General features: G+C 44.2%; 1 protein-coding gene across 1 annotated transcript; it reads left to right on the top strand.

Annotated features, from left to right (window-relative positions):
- The first annotated feature begins 620 nt into the window (after positions 1-620).
- LOC138579976 (ribosomal protein S6 kinase alpha-2-like) lies at positions 621-5,855 on the top strand. Its single transcript, XM_069650202.1, has 4 exons — positions 621-783; positions 1,629-1,831; positions 2,748-3,629; positions 4,959-5,855. The coding sequence occupies exons 1-4, from the start codon at positions 621-623 to the stop codon at positions 5,853-5,855; spliced, it is 2,145 nt and encodes a 714-aa protein (XP_069506303.1).
- Positions 5,856-20,153: the final 14,298 nt, after the last annotated feature.

Raw genomic sequence — 20,153 nt, forward strand, 5'->3', positions numbered from 1 at the left:
GGATCCGCTACATGCAAAACGGCGGCTATTCTAAACACCTAGCAGGCATGTTGTAGCAGCATGCCCTTCAAAAGACGGTATCGAACGATTTTGCCACCTCTCTTCCGTCTGTGCGCCGCCTTTTGCTCTCCCTTTTTGCACTCTGCCATGCAAATGATGGCCATTTCGCGGTGGAGGCCTGGTCACGCTTGAGTGCACATGTTCCCCAGTCACTGCCGTTAAATTACAAGGATCTATAAAATGGACTCCATAGACACCCACGTGGAGGAGGCAGGGCTGTTTTGTGTATGGGTTCTTGCGTTTGTGTGCTGTGCGCTCAAGTTATGCTGAGGGTCAGTGGGATTGTGTAGTTACACTGCATCCAGTGAAATTCTGCAGTGATCCTATTAGCCTCTCGTTACTGTATGGCCACTGGAGCCCCTTTCAAGCGGAGAATGTTATATTGTTGCCAAGCACTGTCTGCGGGGCATGGCATCAGAATGAGCCAAGTGCAGTGAAAGAGTCTTGCCAAGGTTTTCTATGGGCCATTTGCATGTCTGCGGCTTTTCTAAGTTACTGCACGTTTGCTGACCAATAGCTCCTTTTTTCCAGCATTTCAGTGTGAGGAGAAAAACTGCACCATGAATTCCAGCGCAACAGAGACTGAACTTATCCTGCAGGATCAGGTTTCCCAAATGTCAAGGGACCTGGTGGAGGTGGTCCTGGAGGATGACTTTGAGGTTCTGGAGGCGCTTGGCGCTGGGGCCTATGGCTCTGTGCTGAGGGCACAAAACAGGGGAACTGGTAAGGAACCAACCAAAGCATCTAAGTGCAAAGGCATGCAGTGGCCGATACACACGTTACTCTTAAGGGTAATGGGTATTCAGTAAAACACATAACACACACCTTTCAGTCGTGCTCTCTAAAGTATTCTTTATCTACTTAACCCTGGATTGACTTTGCTCCATTATTCTGTGAATCGATGCATTTTCGGGCTTCCCACCCCTCTAGCGTGGGAATTAGACAGCCTGTGCTTGACCCCCTATTGCATTAGCTCTCTACTGACCCAAAGTCTGATTGAAACGGTGCCTCTTTGGCCCTTATGGCAATGATCCAGAGTATACGATACAATATGATATGGCATTTATAACGCGCCTGTACACAAGAGTTTCAAGGCGCGACAAGACAAGGGAGGGAAGACAGAGGAAGGTGAAGACAAGTGCTCTTACTAGGCCTTGTGTCATTCAGATCGTGCAAGTGCGACAACACAAAGTGCAGGGGGATTTATTTCAAACTACCCTCACCCCCCACGCAGACACACTCAGTCAATCGGTCATTTTGAGTTCTAGGGTTAATATTTATGCATATAAGTATTCCTGTGCCTTTAAAAAAAAACATGGCCGTAGATCAAACCACCCAAGAGACGTCAAACCTCGACCCGGTGGTCCAGTGGGCAACAAGCACCACTTTCTTGCCTTCAGCTGGAAATAGTAGGCCACGCCACAGTGATTCACAGGCCCAATAGCTACTTCCTGTTCTCTAGGCGTGACTGCTGGATCTTAGAACAGATGCAGGCGTCAAATACACACATTGCATATAATGCAGACTTTGCTTAATTAACCATTAACTCCTGCACGCTTTCTTTGCAGACCAGACCATGGCCCTGAAGCTCCTCAAGAAAACCCGTACATCCTTGAGTGGCTTTTTGGTGGAGTACTGCACAGCCTTCCTCCTCTCCTCGCACCCATCTATCATCGGCTGCTATGAACTTGCTTTTCAGACACCAGAGCACTATGTTTTCGCCCAGGAGCTGTCACCTGTTGGTGATCTCTTCTCCCTGATTGAGGATCAGGTATGTACACACTTACCTGCCCAATAGGCATTCCATCACTGCCTCCATAACACTGTCCACCTTCTCTCTTTGTAACTAATCGCAATCATGAGCTAGTGATGCTTTCCTCTAGATAATGGCTAAGCAGTACGCATTCTTTCACATATGCAAATATGCAGGCATTTTTGGGATTGGTTATGTATGGGGTGCAGACTATGAGAAATTCTCCCATGGGTACTATTCAAACAATTGGCACAAAAGGAATGAATTGCCATTTGCAACCGTAGACCACATTTTCATTGGTTTCCAAGACAATGTTATGCCCCATTCCAACCCTGTCTATCCATCAGGGTTAGTTTGGGAGGTACACTTGTGAAGATAGTGGGAGGATCGGTAACTCGATGTGCCACGGTGTAACCAGGAAACTCTGACGCCCATTTTAGCAATTTCAGTTATATTGAGAGTGTTGCGCAGTGGCAGCTGGTGAATTTTTTCACTGGAGAGGCATACATACTTCCCATGAATGTACTCAAGGAACCAAACATAGGGAACAAGCCCCGAAGTAACCATGCCTCAGTACCCCCAGACAATGTGTTCATTAATGGGCTAACATTGCCACTCAATTTCAGTGAAAAATGTGGTTAAACGATACCGTTTTTTCGGGTAATGCATAAAACAATGCATTCGTTTCCAATTTACCAACTGTACACAGGAGAATTCCATCAAATCCAGTTCCCTTGGCAGAGAAGTTGAAAGGGCACTTAGCCCTGTTGCCAGACCACATGTTCTAGGGGGCCCACCATGCTCAGTTTCTGAGTGAATTGTTTAGTTTACCAGTGGTACAAGTGTTTAGCATTCCAGGAGGAGAGCAGGAGATTAGCTGGATGTGGCATTTGCTTGTTGGATTCCTAAAAAGTCCTGTTATTTGGCTTTTCAGGTTGGAATTCCGGAGGAGAAAGTGAAGCGCTGCGCTGTTCAGATATCCAGTGCCTTGGATTTCATGCACAAGAAAGGATATGTGCATCGTGACATTAAACCAGAGAATGTGCTCCTGATGGATAGGGAATGTCACAGCATCAAAGTGACTGACTTTGGGTTCACTCGCCTGAAGGGGACTGCCATCTCTGCAAGGTCTGGAACCATCTCGTACATGTCTCCTGAGCTTTACCAACCCGACACAGGCTGTCTGGAAGCAGAAGCTAGTCTAGATGTGTGGGCCTTTGGTGTGCTTCTGTTCTGTGTGTTGACTGGCACCTTTCCTTGGGAGATGGCGGCACTTTCAGATATCAACTATAATGCATTTGTTGAGTGGATAACTGGAGGTGTTGACGTGATTCCTTTCCGCTGGAATCGCTTCACTGTTGAGGCCCTCAAAATGTTTAGCAAGTTCTTGGCTCACAATCCCACGACGAGGTGCCGTGCTGTTGAAGTCCTGCATTTAATAGATCGTCCTTGGACAGTGGATCTGTACTTGACTGATGGCACTGAGGAGATCAACAGCACAGAGGAAGAATACAGCACCGAGCCATCCGCTAGTGACTCCATGTCATCTTGCATTGATGGGAGCCAGGCTGAGAGCTCCAGCCCCAACAGCACATCTTCCACAAGCTGCTCTCACTCTGAAAGTCACGAAGAAGCAGGAAACAACAAGAGCATCAGCGCAAGCTTCCTGATGTCATCCAGTGGGGGGTCTTATTCTTCCGCAGAAGGAGCATGTGTGGATGGTTTTGAGATGTTGATGCCAGGTCTATGGGGAGGGCACACAGCTGGCCACATGAACCTCCTCACAGATGGGTCATCTCTCTTCCTGGGAGCAGAAGTAGAGGTCTCCTGACTTGGTGTCCCAACGGACCCTAAATAAGCCTGACAGTACACAGTACACACACTGTATGAACAGTGGAAAGAGCTGGCCGAGCCAATGGGCATAGGAGGAATACGCCGAGGTGGCTGCTGTACTTGTCCAGCGTTATCTATGTGGGAGGCACCACAGGTAAAGCTGATGGGAGCCAGAAGTAAGGTAATGTACTGACCTAATGGTTGATTCCACATGTTATTTTATTCTTTAAAGCAACTATAACCAGTTATAGTACCACATCACGCCGCCAAATGCCTCAATTTTCACCATGTTCATTCTTGTCCGAATTCCAGACTTGTTTATCATTTCTGCACTTAACTTTAGGTGACCCATCCTTTCAAACGATAGCGTAAATTTTCCATGGCTTATCACTAGAGTACCACTGGGTACTGATCCCCAGTTGCACCCAGTACTTCTCACCATGTGGTATCACTAATCTAATGTGCATGTAACTAATCGCAATCATGAGCTAGTGATGCTTTCCTCTAGATAATGGCTAAGCAGTACGCATTCTTTCACATATGCAAATATGCAGGCATTTTTGGGATTGGTTATGTATGGGGTGCAGACTATGAGAAATTCTCCCATGGGTACTATTCAAACAATTGGCACAAAAGGAATGAATTGCCATTTGCAACCGTAGACCACATTTTCATTGGTTTCCAAGACAATGTTATGCCCCATTCCAACCCTGTCTATCCATCAGGGTTAGTTTGGGAGGTACACTTGTGAAGATAGTGGGAGGATCGGTAACTCGATGTGCCACGGTGTAATCAGGAAACTCTGACGCCCATTTTAGCAATTTCAGTTATATTGAGAGTGTTGCGCAGTGGCAGCTGGTGAATTTTTTCACTGGAGAGGCATACATACTTCCCATGAATGTACTCAAGGAACCAAACATAGGGAACAAGCCCCGAAGTAACCATGCCTCAGTACCCCCAGACAATGTGTTAATTAATGGGCTAACATTGCCACTCAATTTCAGTGAAAAATGTGGTTAAACGATACCGTTTTTTCGGGTAATGCATAAAACAATGCATTCGTTTCCAATTTACCAACTGTACACAGGAGAATTCCATCAAATCCAGTTCCCTTGGCAGAGAAGTTGAAAGGGCACTTAGCCCTGTTGCCAGACCACATGTTCTAGGGGGCCCACCATGCTCAGTTTCTGAGTGAATTGTTTAGTTTACCAGTGGTACAAGTGTTTAGCATTCCAGGAGGAGAGCAGGAGATTAGCTGGATGTGGCATTTGCTTGTTGGATTCCTAAAAAGTCCTGTTATTTGGCTTTTCAGGTTGGAATTCCGGAGGAGAAAGTGAAGCGCTGCGCTGTTCAGATATCCAGTGCCTTGGATTTCATGCATAAGAAAGGATATGTGCATCGTGACATTAAACCAGAGAATGTGCTCCTGATGGATAGGGAATGTCACTGCATCAAAGTGACTGACTTTGGGTTCACTCGCCTGAAGGGGACTGCCATCTCTGCAAGGTCTGGAACCATCTCGTACATGTCTCCTGAGCTTTACCAACCCGACACAGGCTGTCTGGAAGCAGAAGCTAGTCTAGATGTGTGGGCCTTTGGTGTGCTTCTGTTCTGTGTGTTGACTGGCACCTTTCCTTGGGAGATGGCGGCACTTTCAGATATCAACTATAATGCATTTGTTGAGTGGATAACTGGAGGTGTTGACGTGATTCCTTTCCGCTGGAATCGCTTCACTGTTGAGGCCCTCAAAATGTTTAGCAAGTTCTTGGCTCACAATCCCACGCAGAGGTGCCGTGCTGTTGAAGTCCTGCATTTAATAGATCGTCCTTGGACAGTGGATCTGTACTTGACTGATGGCACTGAGGAGATCAACAGCACAGAGGAAGAATACAGCACCGAGCCATCCGCTAGTGACTCCATGTCATCTTGCATTGATGGGAGCCAGGCTGAGAGCTCCAGCCCCAACAGCACATCTTCCACAAGCTGCTCTCACTCTGAAAGTCACGAAGAAGCAGGAAACAACAAGAGCATCAGCGCAAGCTTCCTGATGTCATCCAGTGGGGGGTCTTATTCTTCCGCAGAAGGAGCATGTGTGGATGGTTTTGAGATGTTGATGCCAGGTCTATGGGGAGGGCACACAGCTGGCCACATGAACCTCCTCACAGATGGGTCATCTCTCTTCCTGGGAGCAGAAGTAGAGGTCTCCTGACTTGGTGTCCCAACGGACCCTAAATAAGCCTGACAGTACACAGTACACACACTGTATGAACAGTGGAAAGAGCTGGCCGAGCCAATGGGCATAGGAGGAATACGCCGAGGTGGCTGCTGTACTTGTCCAGCGTTATCTATGTGGGAGGCACCACAGGTAAAGCTGATGGGAGCCAGAAGTAAGGTAATGTACTGACCTAATGGTTGATTCCACATGTTATTTTATTCTTTAAAGCAACTATAACCAGTTATAGTACCACATCACGCCGCCAAATGCCTCAATTTTCACCATGTTCATTCTTGTCCGAATTCCAGACTTGTTTATCATTTCTGCACTTAACTTTAGGTGACCCATCCTTTCAAACGATAGCGTAAATTTTCCATGGCTTATCACTAGAGTACCACTGGGTACTGATCCCCAGTTGCACCCAGTACTTCTCACCATGTGGTATCACTAATCTAATGTGCATGTAACTAATCGCAATCATGAGCTAGTGATGCTTTCCTCTAGATAATGGCTAAGCAGTACGCATTCTTTCACATATGCAAATATGCAGGCATTTTTGGGATTGGTTATGTATGGGGTGCAGACTATGAGAAATTCTCCCATGGGTACTATTCAAACAATTGGCACAAAAGGAATGAATTGCCATTTGCAACCGTAGACCACATTTTCATTGGTTTCCAAGACAATGTTATGCCCCATTCCAACCCTGTCTATCCATCAGGGTTAGTTTGGGAGGTACACTTGTGAAGATAGTGGGAGGATCGGTAACTCGATGTGCCACGGTGTAACCAGGAAACTCTGACGCCCATTTTAGCAATTTCAGTTATATTGAGAGTGTTGCGCAGTGGCAGCTGGTGAATTTTTTCACTGGAGAGGCATACATACTTCCCATGAATGTACTCAAGGAACCAAACATAGGGAACAAGCCCCGAAGTAACCATGCCTCAGTACCCCCAGACAATGTGTTAATTAATGGGCTAACATTGCCACTCAATTTCAGTGAAAAATGTGGTTAAACGATACCGTTTTTTCGGGTAATGCATAAAACAATGCATTCGTTTCCAATTTACCAACTGTACACAGGAGAATTCCATCAAATCCAGTTCCCTTGGCAGAGAAGTTGAAAGGGCACTTAGCCCTGTTGCCAGACCACATGTTCTAGGGGGCCCACCATGCTCAGTTTCTGAGTGAATTGTTTAGTTTACCAGTGGTACAAGTGTTTAGCATTCCAGGAGGAGAGCAGGAGATTAGCTGGATGTGGCATTTGCTTGTTGGATTCCTAAAAAGTCCTGTTATTTGGCTTTTCAGGTTGGAATTCCGGAGGAGAAAGTGAAGCGCTGCGCTGTTCAGATATCCAGTGCCTTGGATTTCATGCACAAGAAAGGATATGTGCATCGTGACATTAAACCAGAGAATGCTCCTGATGGATAGGGAATGTCACAGCATCAAAGTGACTGACTTTGGGTTCACTCGCCTGAAGGGGACTGCCATCTCTGCAAGGTCTGGAACCATCTCGTACATGTCTCCTGAGCTTTACCAACCCGACACAGGCTGTCTGGAAGCAGAAGCTAGTCTAGATGTGTGGGCCTTTGGTGTGCTTCTGTTCTGTGTGTTGACTGGCACCTTTCCTTGGGAGATGGCGGCACTTTCAGATATCAACTATAATGCATTTGTTGAGTGGATAACTGGAGGTGTTGACGTGATTCCTTTCCGCTGGAATCGCTTCACTGTTGAGGCCCTCAAAATGTTTAGCAAGTTCTTGGCTCACAATCCCACGCAGAGGTGCCGTGCTGTTGAAGTCCTGCATTTAATAGATCGTCCTTGGACAGTGGATCTGTACTTGACTGATGGCACTGAGGAGATCAACAGCACAGAGGAAGAATACAGCACCGAGCCATCCGCTAGTGACTCCATGTCATCTTGCATTGATGGGAGCCAGGCTGAGAGCTCCAGCCCCAACAGCACATCTTCCACAAGCTGCTCTCACTCTGAAAGTCACGAAGAAGCAGGAAACAACAAGAGCATCAGCGCAAGCTTCCTGATGTCATCCAGTGGGGGGTCTTATTCTTCCGCAGAAGGAGCATGTGTGGATGGTTTTGAGATGTTGATGCCAGGTCTATGGGGAGGGCACACAGCTGGCCACATGAACCTCCTCACAGATGGGTCATCTCTCTTCCTAGGGGCAGAAGTAGAGGTCTCCTGACTTGGTGTCCAAACGGACCCTAAATAAGCTTGACAGTACACAGTACACACACTGTATGAACAGTGGAAAGAGCTGACCGAGCCAATGGGCATAGGAGGAATACGCCGAGGTGGCTGCTGTACCTCTCTAGCGTTATCTGTGTGGGAGGCACCAAAGGTAAAGCTGATGGGAGCCAGAAGTAAGGTAATGTACTGACCTAATGGTTGATTCCACATGTTATTTTATTCTTTAAAGCAACTATAACCAGTTATAGTACCACATCACGCCGCCAAATGCCTCAATTTTCACCATGTTCATTCTTGTCCGAATTCCAGACTTGTTTATCATTTCTGCACTTAACTGTAGGTGACCCATCTTTTCAAACGATAGCGTAAATTCTCCATGGCTTATCACTAGAGTACGACTGGGTACTGATCCCCAATTGCACCCAGTACTTCTCACCATGTGGTATCACTAATCTAATGTGCATGTGCAGTTCTAACAAAGTGCCCTGAAGAGACCACAAGGCGATATACTTGGTACTTTACTAAACACATAAAACAATTCATCTCACAGCCTTACAGCACGCAACTATTTATTCTTCCAATCCCCGCAATGTCTCTACATTCTATTTAAAATCAATCTTTATTCACGTTACATGGTGGGGACTACTTACAGTGTTACTAGAAGAAACAGTTGAGTGTTAACACAAAGGCAATGGTGAAGTCCTCCCATTTCCTGGGACATCTCCTTCTATGTCCATCCCTCCCAGTGTACATCTCCTAACACTTTAAATCCCACAAATGGTTTATGTTGCTTCGTTGGTGGAAGGAGGGAACAGTCTTCTTATTTGTGCATTCCATGGGTATTTCATTAGATTAGATTAGGGATTAAAGAGCATCCTTGACACCTGCTGTTTAGGGACGTGAGTACCATGTGTCGGCTTGATGGGGCAAATGATGTATGCAATTTTTTCAAGTTTAAATGATATTGCATTTTAATAATTACTTTGTTTTTATTGAAGCTGCTGGGAACTAGTGATGCCTTCTTGAACCCCACATCTTCACAGTAGGAAAGCAGGAGGAGCAAAGTCCCGGAAGGTACCTGGCACCAAGTGCATGAGAACGTAGTCATGACAGACACCTGCAGCGACAGCCGATTGTCGGGTTAGGGCTGACATCAAAGGACAATACAGGAAATTAAGTGACACTGATATGGCAAAAACATCAATAGAGACTGAACTACAGGGAGCAGCCCCATGATTGGCCAATCAGAGTCACATGAATGAATCATGAAAGTATTCCAAGAATAACAAAGTAATGACAATACACAAAGGATGGAAAGGAGTCTCACTGAACTTTGCTAAGGTGGCGAGGTGGGTCATTGAACTCTGTGGTGGTCCTTCTTAGAAGAAGGAAAATAATCTTGTGGACATATTCACTGCTGAGTAGAAGAGCCCTGAGTGCCTCTTGCAGGAATCTCTCACAGGTAGACCACCTTGCTGCTTCTGAAGTATTTCTCTGAAAGGAAGGGAAAACAGGGGTACATTAAACTATTCTCAAATCAGAGAAACCCCAAGTCTCAGGTTCTGACAAGGATATGGGGAAACCATTTGTCCCCCATAGGGTGCCTGGGAACGATCAAGCGCAATCACAGGTCTTCGGTTGAGAAACTAAGGTGTACATTTTCTGTGCAGAACATGAGATGGGAAAACCAGGGGGCGCTCCACATAGACACTCTGGTCCTCAATGGGTTAAATTAATGCCAAGCTTTTTGTAAGGTAAACGTGAAATGGTGTAATAAAAAATGCAACCATATGAGAAAAAGGCAAGCCTTGAGGCTGAGATCCAGACTTTTGGAACATATCAGATTTGGAAGAAGCCTGGCCCAGACTCAGATCCCTTCATGCACTTCAGGGCTCTAATTACTGGACAGCGAAGGCTCTGAATAAATAGAAAAAAGACATAGCAAAGCTGTGCACTAAGTAACTGAAGGCCTGGCTGTAAAACCAGCAGTCACTAATCATTTAATAAATATAGCCTTAAATCCTCTGACATGTGTTTCTTTGGTATTTTTGCATTTTCTCTACAGTTGACACGTACAATGTTTATTTTCTCATTTGTGGGGTATTTTCTGCCCAAGACAAAGGAAACTGCATATGGCTGACAAAGGCCTGAAAAGCGTACAGCCGGTAAGACATACTGCGAGTCGACACACTGAAAGGCAGTATTCATTTCCAACTGTCACATCAAAATACTGTTCCATAGAAATACAATTAAATGGCCTAAAAATGCGGAAATCCACTCATTTGAAAGCGCACTGGCAAATATATCAACAGGTTTGTAGAAACAGGAAGATAAAAAAATTACATGTGCCTTGAATGTAAAATTCAAAGACATGACAGTACCTTTCATTACAAGTAACTGAGGCCCAAAGGGTAACTTTGCAAAAATAAAAACAGTTACCATGGAAGGGTGTGAATTTGCAGCCCAAAATAATGAATACATGGAGTAAAACTGTCCCTTGCCAGAGTAATGTGAACATAGCATGATGGAAAAATCGACATTAATGGCAAGACACAATTATATTCAAAATGAACGCAGGACCCCACCTGTAATGTAATTGTGACATTCAAACACCAGTTTTGGTTTCCTGAGAAATGGCTTCAGTTTCTATTCAGAACAGACAGGCAGTGACCAAGAAGAAATTTTATGGAGGCCTGCTCTCAAAGATAAGCCACAAGATTACCGCTGAGCACTGGGAGAAGAAAGACTGATGGGTTATTTGCAGGCCAAAGTCCTCAAAGGCAGCAGATGCGCAGATCTTATGTTCAGAAGGAAAATTAAACTTAAATGTGAAACTTGAGGACTTGTAAGCCTTTAATTATTTTGGCATAGATTTATATTAGATTTATATTAGGAATCACCTTTTTCCCATTAACATTGTAACCATGATAATTACAGAAATAGGACACGTATCATTGGAAAATGTATCACAAGGCCGACCTGGTGATGTCATTCACATTCAAATTCAACCCTGGGAACCTAGAGCTGCAACCTGAAATGTGAGTATGGCTCCCTAGAAAATGTTACAGAGCAGAAATTCAGGGAGATAGTACCTTAGCGAAACATGTAACTTTCTGTAAAATTTGGTTGACCTTACTTTTATAATTTTTGAGTAAAACCATGTGCCAAAAGGGGAGTCACGTTATTAACCTCACCATGATTAGATGAATGTAAATATATGTACCATCTTGCGCTTCTTTGTAAAATAACACTTTTTGTTGTGTAGGACTTTTTGAGAAAAACAGACATGTGTAAAAATGTAAATCCCAGTTGGTGGATGCAGACCTTCCATAATTTAAACTTAATCATGACAGGAGCCTATACAAAGGGAGGGAGCTAGGTTGAATGAGGGGATGGAAGTTAGTTGTACAATCAAAACCTACGACCATGAGCTGGCATATCATAATTTAGACATTTTTGAGGGTGTGTTAATAGATTCATAAGGAGACGCACAAGGGAAGCCAGGAGAACGGCTGGGAAATGAAGGAGACCGATGTGATGCCCCATGTCGTTTTTCCTTCCATGTCCCATGTCCTATCCTCCCCTAGGCATACTCCTCCCAGGCACACACAGTATGCTGATCCTCCCCGTACTACAAGGCTTATTCCACACAACTCATACCCGTTACGCCGAAGGACCAGTATGCTGCATTCTCAGGGTAGGAACCCTTGGCAACTATGGATGTGCTGGCAGTTGCTGTGGTGTTTCCGGGGTCACGTGATGCGGTCCCGCCCACACGCTGCCTGCTGCAATGACATGGCCTTGCCTGTGCTACGTGGTTCCCTACCACCCGCATAAAACAAACGTCCTGCTGGGCGCTCGTCGATTCTCATCTGTGTGCTTTACTGGCAAGTGGCGTTACGGAATCTTGTTTCTTGGATCAACTAACTTTTGCTCATGCTTCCTGGACTGCTTCCTCTTTACCCTCTGGCTATGGCGCATCAAGTCTCCTGGATTACCCAACTTCGGTCTGCTGTTATGGACTGTCTCTGCCTGCTCCTTTTGTCTTCCATGCACTCGCTCATACGGAATCCGGACCCCGGCAACGTTAACAGATCTGAGAACATTTTTTCCCATTGCCACGTATTATCTCGGATGGTCTACGACACGTGCAAGTTGTTTTGTGGACCTTTTGGTATCCCCGGCTACTCCCTTCCCGTTGGCAGCTCCCGAAGCTTCAAGGAGATCCCCGCAAATTCCGTACCTTCCTGAACCAGCGTAAGCTCCATTTCCTCTGTCGTCCTCAAGCCTTTCCCGATTCAACCACCAAAGCAGCGTTTACACTCTCTCATTAAGGCAGTATTGCTGCAGCTCCGACTAATCCGCTCTTCGAAGACAATAGCCCTGTGTTATATGACTTCAACCTCTTGGTAGCAGAAATTACTAGAGTGTTTGACACCCGGCACAAGGCCCAGGCTAGGGATCTAGAACTACTTGATCTAACTCAAGGCAAGTTCTCTCTGGTGGATTACATAACTCGGTTCAATCAATTGGCTATCGAAACCGCATGGCCTGACAACAAAAAGGCGGTTTTATTCTACCGAGGTTTGAGTGCTTGTATGAAGGAGGCTCTTGCTGTGGTACCTTCCCTTCCTGCCCAGTACCCCGATCTGATAGACCTAGCTCTCCAAGTAGACGACCGACGGGCGGAATGCAAATACGAATTAGGAAAGGGTTCTGGGTAGATGATATCTCCTAGCCCACAACAAACTGAAACCTCGGGGGAACCCATGCAGATAACGGGGGTTCGCAGTCCGATCACGTCCAAACAAAGAGAATGACGACGGGCAGGCAACGCCTGTTTCTACTGTTGGCTGAATGGTCATTTTGTAAAGGAATGCCCTGGAAATCCCCAAACCCAAACCAGTGGGTTTTCAGGTACCCACTACCAGCCTCACAAAGCCTATGGCGGTACAGGCTTTCCTTTGCATCCCTGTAGGAATAAGGCACAATGTTCAACTGGTAATCGATTCAGGGGCCACAGGGAACTATATAAACATCTCCCTGGCTGCTACGCTTAACCTACCTCTACAGAACAAGAAGTTCCCTGAGCCTGTGCAGTCTGTAGATGGTTCGTCTCTCTCGTCTGGGCCCATTCGGCAGCAAATCGCGCCTCTCACCCTGACCATGTTTGATACACATACTGAGGTAATTTCCTTTGATCTCATTACCACGCCACAATTTGGTCTTATCCTAGGCATTGCTTGGCTCCGGATAAATAACCCTGTCATAGATCGGGCTCTGGGGCATGTCTTTTTTGAATTTGCTCATTGCCAGAATCAGGGTTTGACTTCCTCAGCGGCGGTCCTCTCACCCTAACAAGTGTTAGGCGGTTGTAGTGGTTGAGGTAAGGAGGAAGAGTCTCTAACTTGCTTCACAAGTACCTTTATTGGTCATATATATAAATGAAGGTACATTAAGGACATAAGTGTAATGCTACATATGAGGCCCCACCAACCGCAGCTCCAACGTTTCTGCTCATGCTCAAAACCCCTTAGTGTTCTCATACATAGACACAGCGTGAGTGTTCTGGACACAGAACACTCATGCTGATGTGCTCACGAGTTACGCTCGTGACAGAGCTTAGCGGCGGTTAGAAGGGTAATGCAATACTACACATCTCCCTTCCTTAGCCTCCTGTCCTCCAAAAGTCCACCACCGGAATCTCCCCGTCCTCTCTGCTCTAACACAAAATCCTTCATGCGTTCTGGTCTGCGAATGATCCTTCCTGTTCTTGACACATGCGAGGAATCTGGTTTTGGCTTTGGCAAGGACATTTTTTTGTAATACATTCCTTTCCATCACTCCTCTGACACACCTTCCATCCTTCTCTGTGATCTTACTACTGCTCATGCTTTCTTGGTACCTACGCACAGACTCCTTAGGTACATTCACTCCACATGGTTTTATTACTCCTACTCTTTCCATGTTCCAAACTCTTCCATCCTCAACTTTTACTGCGTGTTTAAAAACCTCAATTACACCCACCGGTTTGGACCATTTGCAAGGTCCATCTCTCAGTACAGGGGGAAGTTTAATCCTCACATATCCTCCAGCAGTCGGTGCTTCTCTCTCTTTTCTCCCATGCAAAAGGCTGTCATGAGCTAGTTTGTTTTTTAGCTGAGTATTTCTATTGTTCTCCCACGCTTCACCAAAATCCTTCCTTACAACAGTCACTCTCTCCATCCAAGACGGGGTTAACTTAGTGTTTGCTCTGCGTCCTCTACTTAACGGAAATGGAGACAGGCCTGTCGTACAATGCGTGGTGAAACAGTGAGCAATTTTTTTCCTCTTGACTGCATCTTCCTAATTTAGTCCGTTAGCCCAAGCCCACCAAATGGCATCCTTGAGCGTTTTGTTGAAACGCTCAACAACTCCAAACGTCTGTGGGTGGTATATGGCACTTCTTCTGTGCATGATAGAGTTTTCAGCACAAAACATTTTCATCTCCTTAGACCGAAATTGCACACCACTGTCTGTCAATATACTTTTCAGAAAACCCTCCCCTGCACAAATTTCAGATAAGAATTCAATAATCACCTTTGCAGACATGCACGGTTCAATCAAAACTTCCACCCACCTGGTCAGAAGGTCAATGACTACCAGACAGTATTTTTGCTTGCCATCACTATATTTTGGACCTAATATGTCCATTCTTACATCATCCCACACTTTACCTGGGATATTCGTCACCACCATAGGATATTTCACATTCACATTCGCACATGCCCTATCACTTTCATTGCAAAGGATACAGTCTCGAATGACTCTCTCGATTTGTAGGTCGTATCCTGGCCACCAAAAGTCATCATGTATCCTTTGTTTCGTCTTCATTATCCCTTGATGGCCCTCGTGACCCAATTCAACAATTCTTTGTCGTAAACTTGTAGGCGGAATCATCCGATCACCTCTCATGACTCTGTCATTCTCCACGTTGAGTTCATCAGCAACTCTCCAAAAATCCATGAGATTAAGCTTTTCAAATTTTGTTTTCTTCAGAGATTCCTTGCTTTGGACAATTTCTTTCAAAAGCACCATAGAAGCATCCTGTCTTTCTGCTTCTTCCCATTCTGTCTTGGATATGGACATTGTCTTTATATTTAGAACAAATTCTGAACTAATATTTTATCCCTCATCCATCTCAGAAATATTGGTGAGACGTGATAAGCAATCAGCAGCACAATTTCTTATCCCAGGCACGTATCGTACTGTGCAATTGTACCCCTGTAAAAGTATGACCCATCTTTTTATGCGGTTGGAAACATTATTTAATCCTTTATTCATTATGACATGTATTAAAGGTTTGTGGTCAGTGCGAATTTCCATCTCCACTCCCCAAATGAAATTTCTAAATTTTTCTGTCGCCCATTTCATGGCTAATATCTTCTTCTCAAAAGCAGCATACAATTTCTCTGCATCTTTTAGCAATCTCGACACAAAAGCAATCAGAAGTTCTTTCCCATCAACCTCCTGGGTGACAACAGCTCCCAGACCTAAATTACTAGCATCTGTACTAATGATAGTTTTCTTGATGCTTCTAAAAATTGTTTATGCTGGCGCTCTTCTCAGTTCTAATTTGATCATTTCAAATTCTTCTTCGCATTCTACATTCCACTCAAAGGTTTTCTTCTTTAAAAGATCACAGAGCAGAATAGTATGAAGAGCAAAATCTTTTATGAACTTTGAATAGTATTCCGCCATCCCAATAAAAGTGCACACCTATTCCTTCGACTTGGGTATTGGCATATCTTTTATAGCATTGGTCAACTGTTTCTTCGGTCGTATACCTTCAGCAGATATAGTATGTTCAAGATATTCAATTTCATGTTGGTTGATATTGCATTTTTATCTACTGAGAGTCATGCCTGCCTCATATAATTTCTTGTAAACATGTTGTAGCCTTTCATCATGTACCTCCTGATCAATAGCATGCACCAAAATGTCATCTTGAAAGCAGATAATGCCTTGATCACCTTCGAAAAGTTTGTGCATGATCCTTTGAAAGACTGAAGCTGCCAATATCAGCTCAAAAGGTAATCTCTTGTATTGGTACAACCCATCTGGCGTAATAAACACTGTAATTTTCTTAGAGTCTTTATGTAGTTTCACTTGGTGGTATGCAGATTTTAGGTCAAGAGTGGAAAAATATCTCAACGGGCCAATGGTGGACACAATCTCTTGTATGTTAGGGAGTGGATGCCTATCAGGGACCACGCACTTATTAAGTTCTCTCATGTCCGCACATATTCTCAGCTTTCCAGATTTTTTTCTGAGGAAGACTAATGGCGAAACCCACTCACTGGCATGTATTCTTTCAATGATTCCCTGGTCTTCTAGCATCTTAATCTCCAGCTTAACCTCTTCTCTCATGGAAAGTGGAATGTTTCGCAACTTTTGCGCCACAGGAGTATGATCTGGTTTCATCTTGATTTCATGGGCAAATCCACGAAGACACCCAATTTCATTTCTGAAAACACCTTTTATTACTTCATCATTATTTGTGATCTTTCTGGCCTCTCTGGATTTCACTGTGCCATTTTCAATCGAAAACACAGATTCACTGGATGCAGCATCTAATTTCACTTTGAGTTTGCTCTGATGAGTCCAACTCAACAAAGGCGTTCTTCCTGCTTTGGTAATGTATATTTGTCCATTCACTTTCCTCTCTTTGAACTTTGAGCAAGCCCCAGAACCACCCAATGACATCTATTTTAACTCCCCCATAGGCTCTGGGTCTGAAGTCTGGCTCATGTAAATATTCATGTTTCTGCCTGTTCCACAGATTCTGTGGTATGAGAGAATATTTAGCTCCAGAATCAATCATCATGTGCATGTTTATCCCATCAACACACACTGTGGCCATGGGACTTTCCATCTCCTCTTCATTTTCTTCACTCGTTATGACAAATACACATTCTTCTCCATCATCATCACTGTAGTTATCGCTCCCTATCCAATTCGTAGACGTATTTTGCATCCTACAACATCGGGCATCGTGACCTTTGCCCTTGCATTTTCCGCAAATGATTTTGAGAGCAGAACACGCCGGGTTATCTGCCCAATGACCTGTGCCATCGCATCTAAAACACCTGCCCGTGTTCATTCTCTTAGATTCATTCCTTCGCCTGCGTGGACTCTTCCTTCTCACACTATTACTTGTCGTCTTGTCTTGTCTACTTGTCTTTTATTTCTCCTGTCTTCACTCCAGTTTGGTCTGCAAAACCTCTCTGGCTTGCTTTTCCTGCTTGCAATTTCTGCCACATGAGCTATGGATTTGCTGTTTTTATTACCATTGGACATTGTGATGTTATCTTTAGGGATGTCATGCTTTATTTCAACTGTGTGTTATCTGTTTTCTAATTCCTTGACAGATTTCTCAGTGTGTTCAACTTCCTTGGCTACACGTAAGACAGTGTCTAAAGTTGGGTTGTCTTCTGCCCATAACCTTTCTCGTACTTTACTGCTCCTACACTCTAACATGAATTGATCCCTTAGTCTTTCATCCAACTGTGTATTAAAATTGCATGTCTTAGCTAACTTCCTAAGACTGGTTATGTATTGCTCCACGCTTTCACCCTCCTCTTGCACTCTCTTCCCGAACTTGTAGCGTTCTAAAATTGTACTTAACTTTTTTTCATAGTGTTTGCTCATTTTCTTTACTGAGCGTTCATATTCATTTAAACTAACATCTTCATCAGGAGGTAGTTCTGGTAAATATTCAAACTTGTCTTGCCCGGCCGGGCCTACACAGTGTAGTAACAATGATTTCCGGTTCTCCACACTGCAATTTTGACCACACATGACCCTAGTAGTCGAATGATTTGATCCATCTTTTCCACGGTATCACTGGTTCCCCAACCTCTGACAGGAAAAACATGGGTGGATGCACACTATTGAAAAACATGTTTCCGCGTCTCGACTCTATTATCAGGACAGAATCCCAAGAATAAGAGAGAATTGAAGTCACCGGTATATGTGTCCAAGTTTTCTACACAAAGTAACAAAATCAAGAAAACCATTATGAAACACTGGGAGATCTTCAAGAATGACATCCGAGTACAAGATTTATTTAGTGAAAAACCAGTCTTTGCATACCAACGCAGTAGGAACCTAAGAGACGAACTGGTGCAGACAAAGGAACTTACGACACAGCGAACTGGGACTTTTCCTTGTTTACATTGTGTCAACTGTAACTTTGTTATGAAAGGGAACTCCATTAACCATCCAAGGACAGGGCAGAAGATTATGCTTAAGACTTTTGGCACATGTGACAGCAGTAATATCATCTATGGCATTAAATGCCCTTGTGGGAAATTCTATGTGGGACAGTCAACCCGAACAGCCAAGTTGAGGTGGGGTGAACACCGATCCTGTATTCGCAATGCGAACACCAATTTAGCCGTGGCACGTCATTGGACGGCCAATGGACATAATGTGTCACAAATAAGATTTGTGATTTTGGAAGTTCTAACCAAGAATAGCCCTCATGAGGATTTATGCCAACGTTTGAATCGCAGAGAGACATACTGAATTGACAAACTTGGCAGTTTGGTACCCAATGGACTAAATGAGGAGATCAATTTTCACTGTTTTCTCTAATTGTATGTTGCATCTTTTTGTTTGGATTGACACCATTACACACATGACCTGAATGTTGATGGTCACTTGGAATTGATTTAATTTGATACATTTATATGAATAGAAATTGTTCCCCATGTAGTGACCTGCATGCTGCGCATCCTGGAGCTTCATCCAGGACCCAAGGTGCCGTCTGCCTGGACGACACCACTAGCGGCATTAAGGCACACACTAATAGTGCATGATACAGCCACAAGGTTTGTTCCCTAGGATCTATTTATTATATAATCGCATTAAGGCACACATTAGTTATAACATAGCCTCATGATTGGTGTTCATGAAACAGCCATTGCTGCCATCCATTTGAGTCATTTCGATCATTTACTTCTAGTATTCGATTATTTACTTTTAGTATTTTTTTCTATGTCCATGGGCGACGGATTTTCTATCCTTTTTGATTTTTATGCGATGACTTTACCTATAACTAACCCATGAGGTCCTAGAATTAGTTATTTTCATCATACTCAAGCCCATTGGCTTGTTTACAGACACGGACCGTGGCTCGCGCCCTCCTCCTGAAACCGCGATCATGTGTCCTATAAAACCAGGTTGCTCGGCAACGCGCCGCTGCAACGAGGACAGTCTGCTTTCGGCAGACGCGGAGAAAACTGCTCCGCTCCATTCTATACAAACGGTAAGCTACTATCCACGTTTGCTTTTACTTGAGGCGATTAGCCACACTTTGGATAGGCCCTTTATACATACCTTCTTATTCACAGCAACTGCTCGCCGAGCGCGGTGTAGCAGTCCCGTTTCTGAAACACAGAATTCGCCATTATTCACCAACACCAAGTAATGGACCCAATTCCCTCCTTTTTAGTTATATGACATCCTGATTTGTTTCTTTTATTTCCAACCTGCCTACTGATTCTGCACACTACGTTGCCGTGTTCATATGTGTTTTCTTTCACATTTTACTCAACTGTTTGGATGATGACTGTTCATGTTTATATTGACATACTTATGTCCTTTTGAATATGGGATTGATTATATATGGATGTTAACCATGATATGACTGGCACAATTACATTGTAAATATTATGGATCAGACTTGCCCTGATGAAGGAATTGTTGTATTCCGAAATGCATTGGCACAATATAAGTCTACGGATATAGTGACTTGTGGCAAACTCTTCCTCACTAAGAACATTATTAGTGACTACTTGTTACTTTTTTCATTAAAAAAACTTTGGTTTGATGGATAAAAACAACATTGAAAAACCATTACAACTTTGAATTTTTCCTTGAATGGTTCACAGGAATTGCACACAGCAAATTGCAACTATCACAAAACCAGGTTTGGGATTCCAGAGAGCGGCTGTATGATTGGGTATTTTACCTAATCTTTTGCTCTTACTGTTTTTTTGGGTTTGGGTGTCTCCAGACCTTTTTCAGCCAGCTCCGGTA

This window comes from Ambystoma mexicanum, chromosome 3p (assembly GCF_040938575.1).
Source record: "Ambystoma mexicanum isolate Mex_15411 chromosome 3p, UKY_AmexF1_1, whole genome shotgun sequence".
Lineage (NCBI taxonomy): Eukaryota > Metazoa > Chordata > Amphibia > Caudata > Ambystomatidae > Ambystoma > Ambystoma mexicanum.